This window comes from Leiobunum rupestre, chromosome 11 (genome assembly GCF_980474605.1).
Source record: "Leiobunum rupestre chromosome 11, qqLeiRupe1.1.hap1, whole genome shotgun sequence".
Classification (NCBI taxonomy): Eukaryota; Metazoa; Arthropoda; class Arachnida; order Opiliones; family Sclerosomatidae; genus Leiobunum; species Leiobunum rupestre.
This window is the reverse complement of record NC_143394.1, coordinates 39,925,022-39,942,794: the sequence shown is the minus strand read 5'-3', so window position 1 is coordinate 39,942,794 and position 17,773 is coordinate 39,925,022. Positions and strand designations below refer to the sequence as shown.

Below are 17,773 nucleotides of genomic sequence, written 5' to 3'. Positions count from 1 at the left end.
AATCAGTGATTGACTACAGCAGTTACGAATCGATTACAGATTTTCAGTAACAATTTACACCGATTACGTAATCAGTGATCGACTACAGCAGTTACGAATCGATTACAGTTTTTTAGCCAAAATTGTACATCGATTACGTAATCAGTAATTGACTACAGCGATTACGAATCGATTACAGATTTTCAGTAACCATTTACACCGATTACGTAATCAGTGATCGACTACAGCAGTTACGAATCGATTACAGTTTTTTAGCCAAAATTTACACCGTGATCGACTATAGATTTTCATTCAGAATGTACATCGATTACGTATCAATTACACATTTTTAACAATAATTTAGTAATCGGTGATCGACTACAATGATAACAAAATGATTTTGGTACGTTTACCTATTGATAACTGAATGATTACGGAAAGACGACTCACAGATTACTCTAATTACTTTCGCCTGAGTGTTCATTGAATTATAATTATTTAATTTAATGAGTTTTGAGTAATCGTTTCTCTTTATCGATAATTGGCTATAACCGGTTTTTTTCGGCTATAACCGGCTAAAATATAAACAGTACCTTTTACTTATGTAAGTAGAAATTGTCTGCAGTTATTGTCGTAAATAAGAAACTAAACAAAAAAAGCGAAATAACTATATAAAATAACTGAATTCTTTTGATTTCCGCGGGAAATTCCCCCTAGTTTTTGTGTATGACGCACCGACAGAAGCGAGGCAGCGAACTTTGGAACTTTAAACCTAGCGAAAAACTGGTAAAAGTAAACCGGTTTCTAAATATGAAACAAAAAATAAACTAAATTTCTAAATAAAAACTATTAATTTACTAAAATATTCATATTGTAATTTATTTTTAAAAAAGCCACAAAAATCTGGATTTTTTCAAGTGGTTATAACCGGATTTAACCAGGTGGCTATAACCGGTATGACTGGTTCTATGCCAACCCTGGTAAGATGTCGCTGTAGACGGGCAATACTAAAAAGAAGAATAATATTATTATTATTACGCTTCGCTCTTATGTCAACAAAGACGGTCGTATAATAAGCGCGACACGGTCGTAAATAACGCGTTATAGCAGACTTATATAATATAAATCTTTTACGAGAGGAGATATCTTAAAGGGTTTTCTGTGTGTGGTAGTTAATCAACATCAACCTACATTTTCTGCGCTTTATTGCATTCGTTTAATTTGAATTTGCCTTACCAATAAAGGAAAAACCAACAAAGAGTATTAATTTTTTTTATACTAAATGAAAAAAGGCTAAAAGTGACTTACTTAAGAATATTTTGTTGCTTTTAATTATAAGCAGGATTGCCACGGTTCAGGAAAATTTCTGAGAATTTAAATTGAAGGTTTGTAACGACTGAAATTAAAAATTTTGCCCCGAAAATATCAACTGAATTAAATTCATTAACTGGCCATCAATCTTAAATAAAAAGCTAAACGTTATGTAATTTTGACTTTAACCATTTTTAGAGATTTTCTATACGTTTTTAGGGTAAATTTCTAAAAAATGGTTAGGGAAAATCTCGAAAAATGGTTAGGGAAAATCTCTATAAAATGGTTAGGGAAAATCTCTATAAAATGGTTAGGGAAAATCTCTATAAAATGGTTTGGGAAAATCTATAAAATGGTTAGGGAAAATCTGTATAAAATGGTTAGGGAAAATCTCTAAAATGGTTAGGGGAAATCTATCAAATGGTTATTGGAAATCTATAAAATGGTTAGGGGAAATCTATAAAATGGTTAGGGAAAATCTCTATAAAATGGTTAGTGAAAATCTCTATAAAATGGTTAGGGAAAATCTCTAAAAAATGGTTAGGAGAAATCTCTATAAAATGGTTAGGGGAAATCTCGAAAAATGGTTAGAGAAAATCTCTATAAAATGGTTAGGGGAAATCTCGAAAAATGGTTAGGGAAAATCTCTATAAAATGGTTTGGGAAAATCTCTATAAAATGGTTAGGGGAAATCTCGAAAAATGGTTAGGGAAAATCTCTATAAAATGGTTTGGGAAAATCTCTATAAAATGGTTAGGGAAAATCTCTATAAAATGGTTTGGGAAAATCTCTATAAAATGGTTAGGGAAAATCTCGAAAAATGGTTAGGGGAAATCTATCAAATGGTTATTGGAAATCTATAAAATGGTTAGGGGAAATCTATAAAATGGTTAGGGAAAATCTCTATAAAATGGTTAGCGAAAATCTCTATAAAATGGTTAGGGAAAATCTCTAAAAAATGGTTAGGAGAAATCTCTAAAAATGGTTAGGGAAAATCTCTATAAAATGGTTAGGGGGAATTTATCAAAATGCTTAGGGTCAGGGAAAATTCAGGGAATTTAAATTTAGGGTTTGTTAACGCTGAAATTAAAATCATTTACTCATTAACTTTCCATCATTGCTAAAAAAAATGTATAAATTTGACTTAGAGAAAATCACGAGTCATAGAATCTGAATCTGAAACTATTTCGGCGTATTTATAAATATTAGCGTAAATATTTTTAATAAATAAACAAGAATAGCGCTCTTAAATTTTGTAAGGGGTAGAAAAGGAAGATAAATTTGGAGCATTTTTGTAGTTTCGCGAAATATAGCGTACGAGTATGTAAATCCGCGGTACGTGGTAATTATTTTAATCATCTCCAATTTTCCGTCATTAAGATGAACGACTTCTCCACTTTGCGAAATTAAAAGCGAGCATCTAAATTGTCTCCGCGTAGTGCGCGCGCCGGAGACGGTTCGGAGAGATACTGCTAGAAAGGAATTAATTGTTTCAAAACGCAATTATGCCAACGTTAAAATTAAGCCCGCGATTTCATTCTTTCGCCTCGAATGAAGACAACAAGAGAGAGTGTCTAGCCGGCTCGAAATAAAATGAAAAAGAGAGGGTACGCTATTAAATTTATTCGTAGCCCGGGGTTCGCCGACTTTACCGTCTTTCCGCTTTCTATTTGAGTGTTGGGTGAAAGCGAATGGCGTTGTATGATTGCAAACAGAGTAAACGACCCGTGCACTGAATGCTTTGCAATTGAGAAAAGGGGCGGTCGGCTTTTTTGAAAAGGATATGACTTTTTTTTTGCGATTGATATTAGACAGGTTATGCTGCCGCTGAAAAATAAAAACGTGTAGGATTGTAGACGTGGTCCTATTTCTATAAGACTGTTTCGCCTACACGTTATACCTACGCGTTTTCCGGCGCGTGCTTAATCTGCCTATAATGGGTTGTATTATGGTTTTGTGTTTGCCTTCACGCTTGGTCAGTGGAAAGTGGCATTTTCGCTGTCTGTACCTGCAACATTTTCACTTTGGGATTGTACTAGTCATTATAGTTTATAAAAAAAAGCGGTTTAATTTCAACTGCCGTAGACGTAGTCTGTACGCGTTACGAAAGGTATATAATAGATATCCTATACTAGAGAACCCGGAAATCTTAAATACGACGTCCAGGGAATTTTTCTTCAATTAAACGCATCACAGCTCAACTTGTATTACTCCGCCTTATGTTGTAAAATGTGAAAATTTCATTGCGTAGGAATATTTATTTAATTTTAAAACCGTATATGTATCATTTGGTCTTAGAAAGTGAACTTGTTCCAAGCGAATAACACCAACAGTATATAAAAAAGGATACTTCTTCGTAATTTTGTATTATATTCTTCTAGTGAGAGCGCATGGTTACAAAATATACCCGAATTGTTCGAAATTGGTATACAGCTCTGAAAATTGATATACACGTGCCTTGAACTATACTCTTGACTACCTAAATTTTATTTTTCAAAAAAACCGACTGGAAAAACTTTTATAAGCAAAAAACGCCCTTGTTGCCGAGGACGCGCGCATCTTAGTTTAATTGTGTTTTTAAAATATAATGTTCTAAGTTGCACTGCATCTCCGCAACTTTAGGAATAAAAAATGGTAAATCGCGTGTAGCTCGCGTGGTAAAGGTGGTAAAGTTATGAATTTTTTTATGGTGATACGTGTCACAGTACTACTTAAAACCTGATATGGAACCACATCGAGATATTGTTTTTACTTGACGTTTTTAACGATTTTTCGTTTTTCTCCATAGGAAAAAATGGCATATCAGGTTTTAAGTAGTGGTAGTATTACCATAAAAAAATTCATAAATTTACCACCTTTACCACGCGAGCTACACGAGATTTACCATTTTTTATTCCTAAAGCTGCGTAGATGCGGTGCAACTTAGAACAATTTATTTCAAAAACACACTTAAACTAAGATGCGCGGGTCCTCGGCAACAAGGGCGTTTTTTGCTTATAAAAGTTTTTCCAGTCGGTTTGTTTGAAAAATAAAATTTAGGTAGTCGAGTGTATAGTTCAAGGCACGTGTATATCAATTTTCAGAGCTATATACCAATTTCGAACAATTTATCACCATGCGCTCTCACTATTCTTATATTACGCATTCTAACTTAACCTTCATTTTATTGGCAATAATAACATTATTCTAGGAAATTAAAATTTCTGAGATCTGCTACTGGAAAATTAAAAAGTCATAAGAACGTTTTTCCTTAAAGGCCTAGGATATCTTCTGCCTGTTTTCCTTTAAGTTTACTTCCCGCCGCGCAAATATCCCGGTGGTAGGCCAACGTGTTGCGCGGTTGGCCTACCACCAGGATATTTGCGTGGCGGGATGAAAACTTCAAAGAAAACAGGCAGAAGAAAACCTAGGCCTTTAAACATATCAAAATATAAGCAAATGATGCAAAAATTATATTCAAATGCAAGTATTATTATTTATAAAGTCCCAATTTACAAATAACGATGAGGAAAAACTAATAGCGTCTGCTTTAGCCGCTACCTATCTAGGTTTCAAGGTTTCAATGACGATAGTTTTCGGTCTCGAATTGAAGAATTTTCCCCACTCTTATCAAATCATCGTTGGCACTTGTAGAAACTTTTAAGCGCCTTTTTCGCGTGGAGAAATTTACAACGTAGGCCTTATTTAATTTCTAGGCGGCCCGAAGTATCTTTAAACCAGCGCAAAAGATAAATCAAATATTGAAACAGATGTCTTTTTACAATCGACTAAAAATGAACGAGGTGTTTTCCGTAGCTATTACGCACCGAACAACTCGAAAGTGAATTTGGGGAGGTTCAAAATAAACAAACCAGGCAACAGGGTGGGAGGTGCTTTCCTTAATGAAGAATAGTTTTGCCTACGATGCGAGACAAATCAATGATCCTCGCTGGATGTAAAAACGAAACAATGGACCAGCTGCCTCTTAGAACAAATAAAAAAAGAAGATTTTGATTTAACGTAAACTAAATCCCCCCACCCCCGTATGTTAACAAGATAAGTAGTCGCGGTTTATAATAAGAAAAGCTTGTCTGACGACAGTTTAACGTTAAAACCGGGAACAATGTTGTATAGCCAGTAATGGCGCCAAAAAAAGAGCAGATTTTATGTGGGCTGTAACGTTATACAGCTTTTGGAGAGAGGTACGTACAGGGGGTGGGTGGCTTCATTTCTTAAAGTTTATACGGCAGAAGATCCTTAAAGATCTCCACCAAAACGCCTAGAGACACAATTCGGAAAAAGACCTCCCCCTTAACCCCCCCTCCCTTTCACGTCTCGGGAGTAGAATATTTGAACATTACTCCCACTCCGCGCCTAAGCCCAGGTAGACAAAGCTCTCTTAAAATGGTAGCGCTCGTGACGGCACACCCGACTTCGTCCACGCTGCGTTTCTATTTCGGGAGACGAGGGGTGCCAATGCCGCGTTACGTCAACGCAACATTGAAGCGCCGCGTGGCCTTCTCCCCCTCCGCAGCTGCTAGTTAAGAGTCTCGGTTGAGATCTGGGATACGGCTCTGGCATCATTACGGCTAAGGGACAAGTTCGGCAAACCCAACCAAATTTGGAGTGGCTTTTTTTTTATTATTTTTTATTCCTTTACTTGGAATATACGTTATTTTTTCCTCGATTATCAACCGCCGCGCATTTTGCCGCTTGACAGTCGACAGGACAGTATTTCCAGAATTTTTAAATAATTTTCGTGAAGTCGCTTTACCCCCGTAGTATTTATATCGAGGGAACGCGTGGTTTTTTAACCGCCCTAACGATGGAGCTCTATCAGTTGGTCCACAACACCTGTTCCTTTTCAATACCGGTAAGCCTATTGTATTCCAATTTGACATCTCCTATTTGGCCTTTTCACTTGTATTTTAGATAAGGCTACTTTCGTTTGTCGTTTGTTTTAAATATTTTGTCCATTTTTCCGTTAAAACATCAAAGCGAGCTTTTTGTTTACCATGGCCAAGGCACGATGTATTTGGCGCCTTATCAAACCCTCACTTATTGAGATAACATTTTCGCGATTGCTTTCGTAAAATACTCGCAAAGGGTCGGCCGCGTGTCAGAAATTGCACCAAGAAACTATTTAGGTTACTGAGAACGTAAAAGATTTCCTTTCATAATCTTACTACCTAATTAGCAATTTGTATATAACCATCTAGTTTACTTTCATCCATAATTAGTTACGGAATTTTCGATTTAACTCTTAATTTAGTTCAAACGTTTTTTAAACATTTTAAAACAATTCCGTGATTGATAGCGTTACTGTTCAAATTTCTTACTTCTGTAAACGGGTCGACTCGTACGTTCTCAGCAACATAAATACGCTCATACGTCGATTTAACAATAGCGTCGAATGAAGACAATGGTATTATTCGGGTACTAAACCCACTATCCATAGAATTATTGCCTTAATGATTACGAATGTTAATATTTGATAAAAATATTTTTTTCGTGGTTTAATTATTGCGCATTTTATTTTACGGTTCGGTCTATTATAGAGATAAAATACTCAAACAATAGTCCAAAGTCTTCCTGTAAAACGGTGGACATTGTTCTAACGTTCGTGGTAATCGCGTGGGCTCTTACTTAATTGTGATCGTAAATTTACAAGTCCTTACGTTAACGTAACCCTAACTTGGAACTTTTATAAATTCAAAATAGAATTGCAAATTTTCACCCGTTTTTGGGGAACAGCTGTGTTCGGGTTCACTTCGCATGGCAACGGTCGTTAAGTGGGGGATGAACGGTATCCCCCCTACGGTGAGACAAAAAATGGGGACTAGAATAGTACCCCGCCTTCAGGGCTGCGCGCGCTAGTTTGAAAGGGAAAAAAGGGTATTCTCTAGCTGGATTTCTAATTTTTCTAACGCGTTGGTACCACACCCAAATATCGTTAGTAAAAAGACGCGAGTGCATTAAGAATTTATGGAGGCGAGGGTATAATTCGATACTCTGGTGGGCAACGCGGGGGTGTTTGAAAACTGGTCGTGTGACCCCCGGGTTCTCTGGTTTGGCGGCGGACCTAACGACCCGTTTCTCAGTTTTCCAAGACTGGCTTTTTCACGCGTCTGCATTGACTCGAATCTTGGACCGAGAAACTCGACTAATTGCCTTTTTATATTTGCAAAAATGCTCATTCCGTAAGTCTATTGTCTGCGTAAGGCTATCGAAACCCTGTTCACGGCAGGGTTTGCAAGTACCTGCCAGACTGGAATAATCCACCCCTGGTTTTAACCATCGAAAAATCCATGGTTAAACCTACTTTTTTTTATTAAAAAAATATTGGGAAAATGAATTAGAAGTATGGAAAAAACAAACTTTTTAAAAACTCCTTTTTGTCGTAAGTAATGAGAGCTACATATAAGCAATTAGGGGATCTTAAAATTTATTTTGCGCGCGAAAATATGGCGCCATGTTAGGGTATAAAAGCAGGTAAATTTAGTCTGCTATACCTCACAATGTAAAGGTACTGTCACGCGGAAAAACGAAATTTTGAAATCTGGCAATTTGAGCATTTTCGAAGTAATGAGGGCTAGATATAAACAATTTGAGCATTTTATTAAATATTTTGTCCGAATGCTGACAAAAAAATAGAAGTGACTAAACAATGAGATGAAGTTGGACTGTGGCAACTTTTCATTGGCGAGCCCTGGTTGACACTAGGGTCAAAACTCCGCAACGCGTTCATTTTCTTCGTGTACCCTGGTTTAACTAACATAATGTGGCCGAGATGGTAGAACTTTTGGGACGTTTCTTACCTTTTCTTAATAACTAACGTTGCGACTAATCAATAGACTCACTAAATGTAAAATAATCCCAACCATTAAGCCTTAACCAGGACTTAACTAACTGGGAATTAACCACTCCCTTAACTAATCACACTCTAATCTAGTCTAATTAATATATCTCGGAGCAACTCCTTCCCTGTTGAGTTAAAGAGGCTTTCCCCCGAGCTCTTCGGTTCCCCTTTCCATAAAAACTATGAGGTTAACGGTAATAGTTAGTGTTAGCTCGCGTGGTATGAAGGGCTTGCCACCACCCTCCTACCCGGCCACCTGTTTAAAGGCCTTAAAAGTCGCTCGATGACTTAGTGGTGCCTAGCTGATTATTATTAAATGTATTGTTATTATTATTATTATTATTATTATAATAATAGATGAGCTTAGGGCGCCACCACTGGCAACATTGGGCACTAGTTCTATTATAGACTTCTTAATCTGGCCTAAAAACCAATATGGCGACAGATCATCATGCTATACTTGTTTCGATTCCCACGATGCCCGAAATAGGTTGAGAACTAATTAATTAGTGGGTTTAACTCTCACGTCACTCTGGCTAAAAAGGACCGTCGACAGGACGTCTGCTAGATATCGACCAAGCCATTTAATATTAGACTGTAGGCAATCTTTCATAGGTGAGCGCACGTCATTCGATTAAGCAAATTATCCAAATTTGACAAAATCTTGAAACGTTGAGAAAGTCCATTTCCTTTCGTTCGTCTTCTAATCCATGATAAATAGGCGTAAAAAAGGACTTTAATTCTTTCGACGAGATGCCCGGGACACGCCCGTCCCTTCAGCCGACGATGATCTATGGCCGCAGATAGAGATGCCCCAGAAACGTCTTTTTCTCTACCCCATCGACCCCCACCCCCACCCCGCTGATTTCCAATATATCTCGAGAGGTTTTTAGCGAAATAAGACAGCCCCCTCCCTCCCTCACGCGAATTCATTGAGACAAAAGTTTCCCACGAAAGAAACTTAACGAGATCTTCAAAAAAACTACGGAACTCCCATTTATAAATATCTGATTAGAGATAGTACCCCAAAAACTGATTCTATACGAAAATAAATGAAATAAGATTTAGTTTTATCGGAAGCATATAATATATATAGAAGTGTTCATCAAGTACGGAAACAAGGCGTATATTACTCAGCCTAATAGTTGACTTTAGTGTTGTAAGTCGGAAAATTTTCTGTATTTTTCAGAAAAAAATAAAAAAAGTTTTAATTCCATGATTAGTCTAATATATTGTTTGCAAATTTAAATAAAACTGCATTTTCGCTTAATTTTTTCGAACCTAAAAGTAAAACTAAACCTCTAGACTAGTTTAAACTGATTAACAATGTAACACTATTAATGTTTTGTAGTATGTTTACTGATATCGGACATTTTATATTGATAAAACGTTAAAAACATTAAAAACCCTTAAAAAGTAATTTATGCTTCAATTTTCATTTTTCCGAAAAAATAACAACACTATTTAATTTTATAAAATAAAAATGAGTCTTGCCCAACTTGTTAAAATGTTGCTCTTACGTCACAAGCTTTATTAGTATATTTTTCGCGCGAGAGATTTGCTAGCGCTAGTAAAAGCTAAAGTCCTCGAGACCGTAGCGTGCGCTCGTAGACTTGCAAAAGTAAAAGACTGTGACCGCTAACTTCAACACCCTTTTAGGGAAAGGGGAAAACGAAGAACTCGAGGTAAAACCCCTGTTTAATAAATTTCGAATAATTAAATAAGGTGTAGTTAAATAAAAAGGTTTTTTATTTTATTTCATTAATTATCATAGTTCCTCTAAACCCCTTTATGTCTAAAACATTTATTTCGTACCTACGCCTCAAAATATCTATGGTTAAAAGGTCAAGCTTTTAGGACGAATCTAGCGTATTGTTTTCCCCAAATCCATTACGCACCGAGCGTTACAAAAATGATTTCAAGTCCAGTATTAAACATCGCTTGGTTCGGACAATTCAACCTCCGAAATTCGTTTAGATTTCAAACCTCGCGTTTGATCCATCGCCGCTGTGATACGAGCAGTCTTTACCCTCCTAACCGCTCTTCATTGGCAAATATCTCATTATGCAATATGGAAACGAAAACTCCGCAACATTTGCATCTGTTTTAAGTAGAAGTCTTATAATTATCTTTCAGATAGTATCAAAAGCTTCTACTCTTCTACTAAAGGTGCCCGGGTAACTTTGGGGGGCCCGCGGATATCTTTGGGGGCCCGTGTTTTCAAAAGCTCTGTATCATTCTACTGAGTTTTCCACTTAAAAATTGAGAGTAATAAGGGCTTTCGAGGGGCCCGGAATTATTGTTTTGGCGGGCCCGGACCCGCTCGCGGTGGCCCTGTCTCGTAGACGCGCTTAATTTAACTACGAACGTCCCTGGGTCTTAACGCTGATTGCGACTTTTTTATGTAGAAATACCTGTTTTTATAATGAATTTTCTTCTCTTTGCGTCATTGCAGATGGTAACAAGGACAAAAAAGGTGTTTGTTGGCGGATTGTCGGCGCCCACGACGTTGGAGGACGTCAAAAACTACTTTCAACAGTTTGGCCGGGTAAGTCTCGAAACAAATCTCTTCCCATTTTGAATCCGCCCGCGCTTTTGTCCCCTCTTTCGTGAAACACGATATTGTACCGCCATCTATCGTCCTCTTTTCGCAACTCGCGGATATTTTACACGCTAACAAGCTCTGTTAAGGACAGCGTAATATATAGCCCTTTAATCTACGATATTTTGACCACTCTTAAAATGGGGGAATATGTAATTAAGGGGGTTTGCCATTACCCGAAACAAGCTAGGCTTAATGGGTGTTGTTAAATATTAAGTAAATCATCTCTGAGCAATAAATTGTTTTCATCACGACAATTGGCTTTTCATTATTGTTATTCGAACCACTGCTTGGTTTTGTTTTATAGGAATCGAAAGGGTCTAATTTGGTCGCTAACAAAGTCCGTTTTATGGCGAAACATACATCCAAAATTTCTGTTGGACAAAAATACTTAGCTCAAAGTTTTTCAATATAGCATAAGTAACATAATACCAATAAGTATGACAGTTATCAACTTATTTTCGGAAATTATTGCGCAATCAACACAGTGTCTAAATATGGGAAATATATTACTATCAAGAACGATAATATCTTTCTTAGGAACTAAGCGAGTGGGTTAGTGTCGAAAAAGTTTCTCTAAGAAAATTAGCATTAACACATTTAGAAGTGTCATACTTAAAGCTATTATGTTATTTATGATTATAGTAGTCTAATATAATCTAACTTTAACCTCAATTTTACTCTAACTTTAACCTAAATTAACCAAAACAATGTGGAAAATCAGATTTAGCAATCGAGATTTTTGGAAACTTTGATGTGGCCATGTATTGTAAGAAATCTTTCACTTCATCTACCTTAAAGTTTCAATGAACTATTCTATTGAATCAAATTTTGAATCTGTGTGGTAAGGGGGTTCAAATTTTCAACTTCTATCTGTGGTATGACATTTTCGAGTTTAAATATTACAATTAGCTTTTAATTTTAAATAGAGCTGGATTTTCGTCTGCTAAACATTGCCTTTGATTTAAATCGGATTTTATTTTTATTTTATGGAATTTATTGATTTTTATACAATTTATTTATGACTAGTTAGCTAATCTGGAATTAAATTAAATCTTATTTAACAGGGTTCGTACACGACCTCGGAAAACCTGAAAAAGTCAGGGAATTTGAAAATGTTTTCAAAAGGTCTGGGAAAACTCGGGGAATTTGATTTTTTTTTTCAAAAGGTCAGGGAAAAGTCGGGGAATTTAAAAATGTTTCCAAAGGATCAGGGAGTTTTAAAATGGTTCAAAAAAGTAAGAGCATTTCAAAATGACCCCAAAAAAATCAGGCAAATAAATTTTAAAAGATGTATTAAAAATACATAATCAATATTTTTCAAGATTTACCTCAATTATTCTACAAAAATGGTCAAGGAAAATTTGTCAATTTGGTCAGGGAAAACCTGGTGTCAGGGAATTTCATTCCGGAAATTTTGTATGAATCCCGATTAAATTAATTAAAAATTTTACTTTGCTCACAGGGTTGCCACACGTCAGGGAAATCAGGGAAAAGTCAGGGAATTTCAAAATGGGCTTAAAAAGTCAGGGAAATTTAAGAATTGGTAAAAATTCAGGGAAAAGTCAGGGAATTCAATTTTATCTGGGCACTTTTTGAAGGTAATTTAACTCTAGATGTATGACAAATTCCACTATTATCATTTATTTCCTTGAATGTTTGGCTAATTTTTTCAACATTGCAATAACCTTTTTACTGAAATATAAGTCCATTCAAATTTATTAACTTCTGATAAAAGTAAAATGTAAAAGAAAATTTTGGCCTTAATGAGTCAGGGAAAATATCTTAAAATGGTCAGGGAAAACAGGGAATAGTCAGGGAATTTGAATCTGAAAATTTTGTGGCAACCCTGGCTCAGATTTTCAATGTATTTTAATTTTTTAAGAACCTATTTTTTGCCAAATTTTATTTCCCCATTGAAAAACATTGTGTGATTATTATTTGTTAAGTAACTTTGTTTTAAATCAGTCAACCCTGTGGCGATTAATCGCTTGCTTACGGAACCAAAATCCAGCAGTTTAAGTACTTCTTACGTTGACTCTGTGTAAACTGAAAAGTATAATTGATAAACTGTGTTGGGCCGTGAAGCTGAGAGAAATCTGTAATCCATAGTTCCTAATTCCGGAAAAGAAAGTAAACTTAATTCTGTACCGCGGTGTTAACGGGTGAAGGCGAAACTTTATTTACGGACGAAATCAAGCAAAAATCCGAAAGATGGGGGGATTTATATCGGGTTATTCCAAATCTAGTGTACTCTAGGCATTCCGCTTCCGCGTTGGGAAGCCAGCGTTCGATCCGCTCAAATCCATCCGCTTCGAATCGGGAAAAATCTCTCCGTTCGGCTATAACCCCTCGCAGTTGGCTGCCCGTTCCTTATTCGTAGCCGGACCAGATATATTCTTCGGGGGTCCCGAATTGCGGCCTCTCCCCTGGCAGCGCAACCCCCTTTTCTCTTTGGCTATGCTTCTCACGATCAGTTCCACAAATCTCGGCCAGAACATCTTGTTGTTGCCGTCTCTCTTCTTGGGATGATGCTCGCTTAAATTGAGAAAACCCATCCTCTCCCAGCTTCGTATTTGGGATGGTTCTGTAGCTCGACCCTTAAAGGTTTGTAACATCACATGGCCTAGTGGGATGCCCTGGGTATACCATTTTGTTTGGATGTACTCGTTAAAGGAGAACCCGGTTTTTTTCGCTCTTGAGGCGGTCTCGGAATTGTTATTTTTATACTTTTTCTCGTTTTCTCCCAAAATACCTCCAATAAGGCCGCTCCCCCATTCAACCTACTGGAAATTCTTCTCGTAGCGGACGACATTTACACTAACCGCTTATCTATAAATTCCTTGCTGAACCACTAATTAGCGGTGCAGAGTTCTATTCTAATTAACAGTTCAGCAATTAAATGCATGAAAATTGTAAATACGGTGTCTTTGTTTTAACCTAGGAGCAACAAACACAAGGAGAACGCAGCTAGCCTTTAAACACGCTAACGAAGGGTTGTGTACGAATTTCATTGGACGAGCGTCACGAGCCTTTACGCTGAACGTTTTACGGGCGGGGGAAGACAATTTCCGAATTTTCCAATTCCGACGGCAGCAGGCGCTAAAGCGTCTAGCCAATGAAAAACGTACGCTAGAAAATCCACGACTTTTGACGGGTTGCGTTCTCCTTGTGTGGGGTGTTGTGTTTGTTGCTCCTAGGTTTTAACGAGAAAAATAATAATCAGCTAATAATAACAATAATTTAAAGCAAGTGTCGGCTCGACGTGTATTAGTTCGTTTTTTTAACAGATGTCGCTAGCGTCGACATAAAAACAAAATGCTTAAGCTACATTTGGACCCAAAAGGCGGGACATAAAAGTACCCCTCACGTTGATTGGCTCGTTTGTAAATTTTACAATAACTTAAATTATAGTAATTTTTAACAATATATTTTATATGGGATATACAATTTATGTTAAAGTTCACTAAGTGTAGTATAAGTGGTCTAATTATGATACTCTACAATGCTTCTCTGACGACGTTATCGTTTCGCAATTTTGAATTTTAGCTTCCTGTGCCATTTATAGATGGCACCACAGCGTCCAGTAAAGTAGTTTTTTCGAAGAATCGGCTATAGTCATTGCCATCTCTAATAACAATGGCCTTATCAGAATACAGGTGGCAATGATAGAGCCTACAGTCGCTTAAAATTGTATAACTATTCAATAATTAATTATTATGATAAAGCGTTAATTAATAAACCAAGTTACCACCTTAGGCCCAAGTCATCTAGCGACTTTTAATGTCTTTAATTCAGGTGGCCCGGTTATAATGCGTAGGAGGGTGGTACCACGCGAGGCAATGGCTCCCTAAACTTACTATCAACGTTAACCTCAACAAATTGTTACGGAACCTTGTAAACTCTACGCGGAAGGAGTGTTTGCCAGCTTTCACCCAGTGCCATAAGCTGGGATCAAACCCGGCTCCTCTGACTTTGAGGCGAAAGTGCTAACCACTCCGCCACCCCATTGAAGTTATCTTAATTTAAGTTTATTTTAGGTAAGAGTTTGGTTGACTTTTACCTAGATTCGGTTTTTCGTTAAACCGGAATTTTAATTTTAACATTTCCGACGGTTAATTTTTGAGGCGGAAATTGTCCATATTTATGATCGAAATGGCCTCTCAGCACGCCATCCCGTTCGGTAATCGTGCCAATCATTTTTTCTCCAGCAAATTGAGTTGCTTTAAAAAAGCTCGCTGTAGACAAACGTAGTAGGTAGAAATCTTTCTTCCGTCGTAGAATCTATTAAAAACATTTTCGCGTTAAAATTATCTTTTAATTCTTTTATTTAATTCTTTTTTATCGCAATAGCTGATAAAAAGGGGATGTTATTATCCCCCCCTCGGCATTGATTGGATGAAAAGGATTTCCGGTAAACCATCCTTTCATTCTGATTTATTGATTGCGTTAATGACAGTCGTGACGTCACCACTATTGATTGTAAGGCTACATCTGCTCGCAAAAATGTTATTACAAAGAGCGCTTTATACTGTTTCTATAGACAGGGTTCATACAGACCTGGAAAATATTGAAAACTTGGACATATCAGGGACTTCAATTGTCGACAGAAAAGTCAAGGATATTAAATTTTTTTTGTATTAATCAGGGAAATTTATGAGGGTTCGTAAAAATTGCTTCTTTGATATTATAATATTGAACCAATTTAACTTAAATGGCAATTATCAGGGTTGCCACGGTAACTGGATAACCTCGAATTCGTGGAAAAGTCAGGGAATTTTAATATGGATCTAAAAATCAGGGAAAAGTCAGGGAATTGTAAGAATTAGTCTAAAAATCAGGGATATGTCAGGGAAGTTAATTTCGGTTGCAAATATAAGAAACCTTTACTAAAATTTAAGGTAAACAAATACAAAATTTTGCCACAAAAAAGTCAGGGAAAATCTCCGGAGATAGTCAGGGAAAACCTGGAAAAGTCAGGGAATTTGAATGAGGAAAAACTGTTTCAACCCTGATCGTGAAATGAGTTACTTTGTAAATCGTAGTTTTTATTTGAGGCTATCTTGAACCGGGATAATGTCAGGGAAATTGGGTTACCAATATCTGTATGAGCCCTGATAGAGACCATCTCGCTGGGCACAAATCTGTGTGTTGTTGTTTTTTTATAGCAAAAAAAAACCACTGGATTTAATATTTTAAATAAAATTGTGCAGCAGGACTCGCGAAAAATGGAATAAAATTTTAGAATAAACTAAACAAGATTACATTTTCCTGAAAGCGTAAGACAATTTATACCCAAGATAGTATGTGCTCGCCGTCTACCTACAAGAAAACAATCGCATTAAAATAAACAAATTTAATCCCTATATATATGGGTTATTAGCCCTTTATATATTTTTTCATGCGGTACTCAGTTTGGTAAACTCTGACGGGAGAATCTTCTCTACCATAGGTTAATGCTATTACTCATATTCTAAGGTACCCTAACGCGTTCTTAATTTCCGCTATGCCTTTTACGAAACTCGGCTGTTGACATTTTCGAGTTGAATTAGTTGCTCTATATTATCCGCGGGGCTCTTCGGTCCCCGGATAAGAGTAATTATTCGTGGAAGTTCCGAATCCTATTCTCCGTTTTCGAGTCAACCAGACGCGCTCGTCCACTCGTACCGACAAACTTTCAAAGTCAGTTCAGTCTGAAATTAGAATAAAAACTCAAATTTCCTCCACGCGCCGTCTGCCTTAGCGCGCGGTTGCTTCGGGCTGGAACGTAAAGACGGTGGTGCGAATAGGATGACAACTCCGCCGCTTCGCTTTTCTTAATATTTACGACAGTCCCTTTAATAATCGCCTATAAGCCGAAGTCGAGGTATAACTTTGTAACGTGAGAAGGGGAAGTTCACGGTTGCGCGGCCAATCCGAAGGGCGTTAAGCCCGTTTGAAGGCACCCCCCGTAATTGAATGCTTTCCATTTCGCGGCCGACCGTTGAGCTTCGACGTGAGTGGCTTAAGCCCGCGAAAGGCCCTTTTACCCTCTATAAATATCTATTCTCGTTTATGGCGGAGGACCCGTCATCGGCAGCCGGACTTTGCATAGATTATGAGGCGATTATCCTCGCCTTCCTCGTTGAACGGCCGCACCGTCATCAACGCCTGATCGCCAATTAACGAGCCTCACTTTTGCCCCCCCCCCCCGTTCCTGCTTCGAGGAGAGAATTCCCTTAATGAACGCCGGAATCAAACTTCGCGAAAGAACGCGCGCCGATGTCCGAGCTACGATAATGTTAGCGACCCGAGCTTCCTCCCAAGGATAAAGACTCTTCTATCCACAATGGCAACGGGGCTAATAAGGAATCCTTCATTACGTTATTTCTGCAATGGGTCACATTTCTATGAGCCTACAACAAATCCTATTTGATTTATCGTGTACGGAGAGTGTGAATTCCTTTTTGGAAAAAGTTCGAATTAGAGTATGCTAAAAATTGTTCCTAAGCTATAAATATTTTCCAATAAACCCTGTAAAGGTACACCGCGGCACAGCGCAAAATTACTATTTTGCCACGTGACCATGTAAAATCAGGGTTGCCATGGTACCTGGAAAACCTGGAATTCCTGGAAAAATCAGGGAATTTGAATATGGGTATTAAAATCAGGGAAAAGTCAGGGAATTTAAATATGGGTAATAAAATCAGGGAAAAGTCAGGGAATTTAAATATGGGTAATAAAATCAGGGAAAAGTCAGGGAATTTGAATACAATAATAATAATCAGGAGCTAGGCTAATACCCAAGGCACCACCTTAGCCCTAAGTCATCGACTTTTAGAGCCATTAATTCAGGTGGCCGGGTTACAATGCGTAGGAGGGTGGGTGGCAACTAGGAGCAAAAAACACAGCACCCCACACAAGGAGAACGCAACCTGTCAAAAGTCGTGGATTTTCTGGTGTACATTTTTCATTGGTTAGATGCTTTAGCGCCTGCTGCTGTCGGAAGGGGAAAATTCGGAAAATGTCTTCCCCCCCCCCCGCCCGTAAAACGTGCAGCGTAA

The 17,773-nt window shown here is 37.5% G+C and overlaps 1 protein-coding gene across 13 annotated transcripts in view; it reads left to right on the top strand.

Annotated features, from left to right (window-relative positions):
• Rbp6 (RNA-binding protein 6) overlaps positions 1-17,773 on the top strand; it is a 429,839-nt gene that overhangs the window by 221,536 nt on the left and 190,530 nt on the right. For all 13 annotated transcript variants that reach the window (XR_016477331.1, XR_016477330.1, XR_016477332.1 and 10 more), the window contains one exon: positions 10,584-10,676. Coding sequence is in view for 10 of the 13 variants with exons in the window: in XM_090163569.1 (XP_090019695.1) it covers positions 10,584-10,676 (93 nt within the window). In the remaining 3 variants the exon portion in view is untranslated. The remainder of the gene's footprint in view (positions 1-10,583; positions 10,677-17,773) is intronic.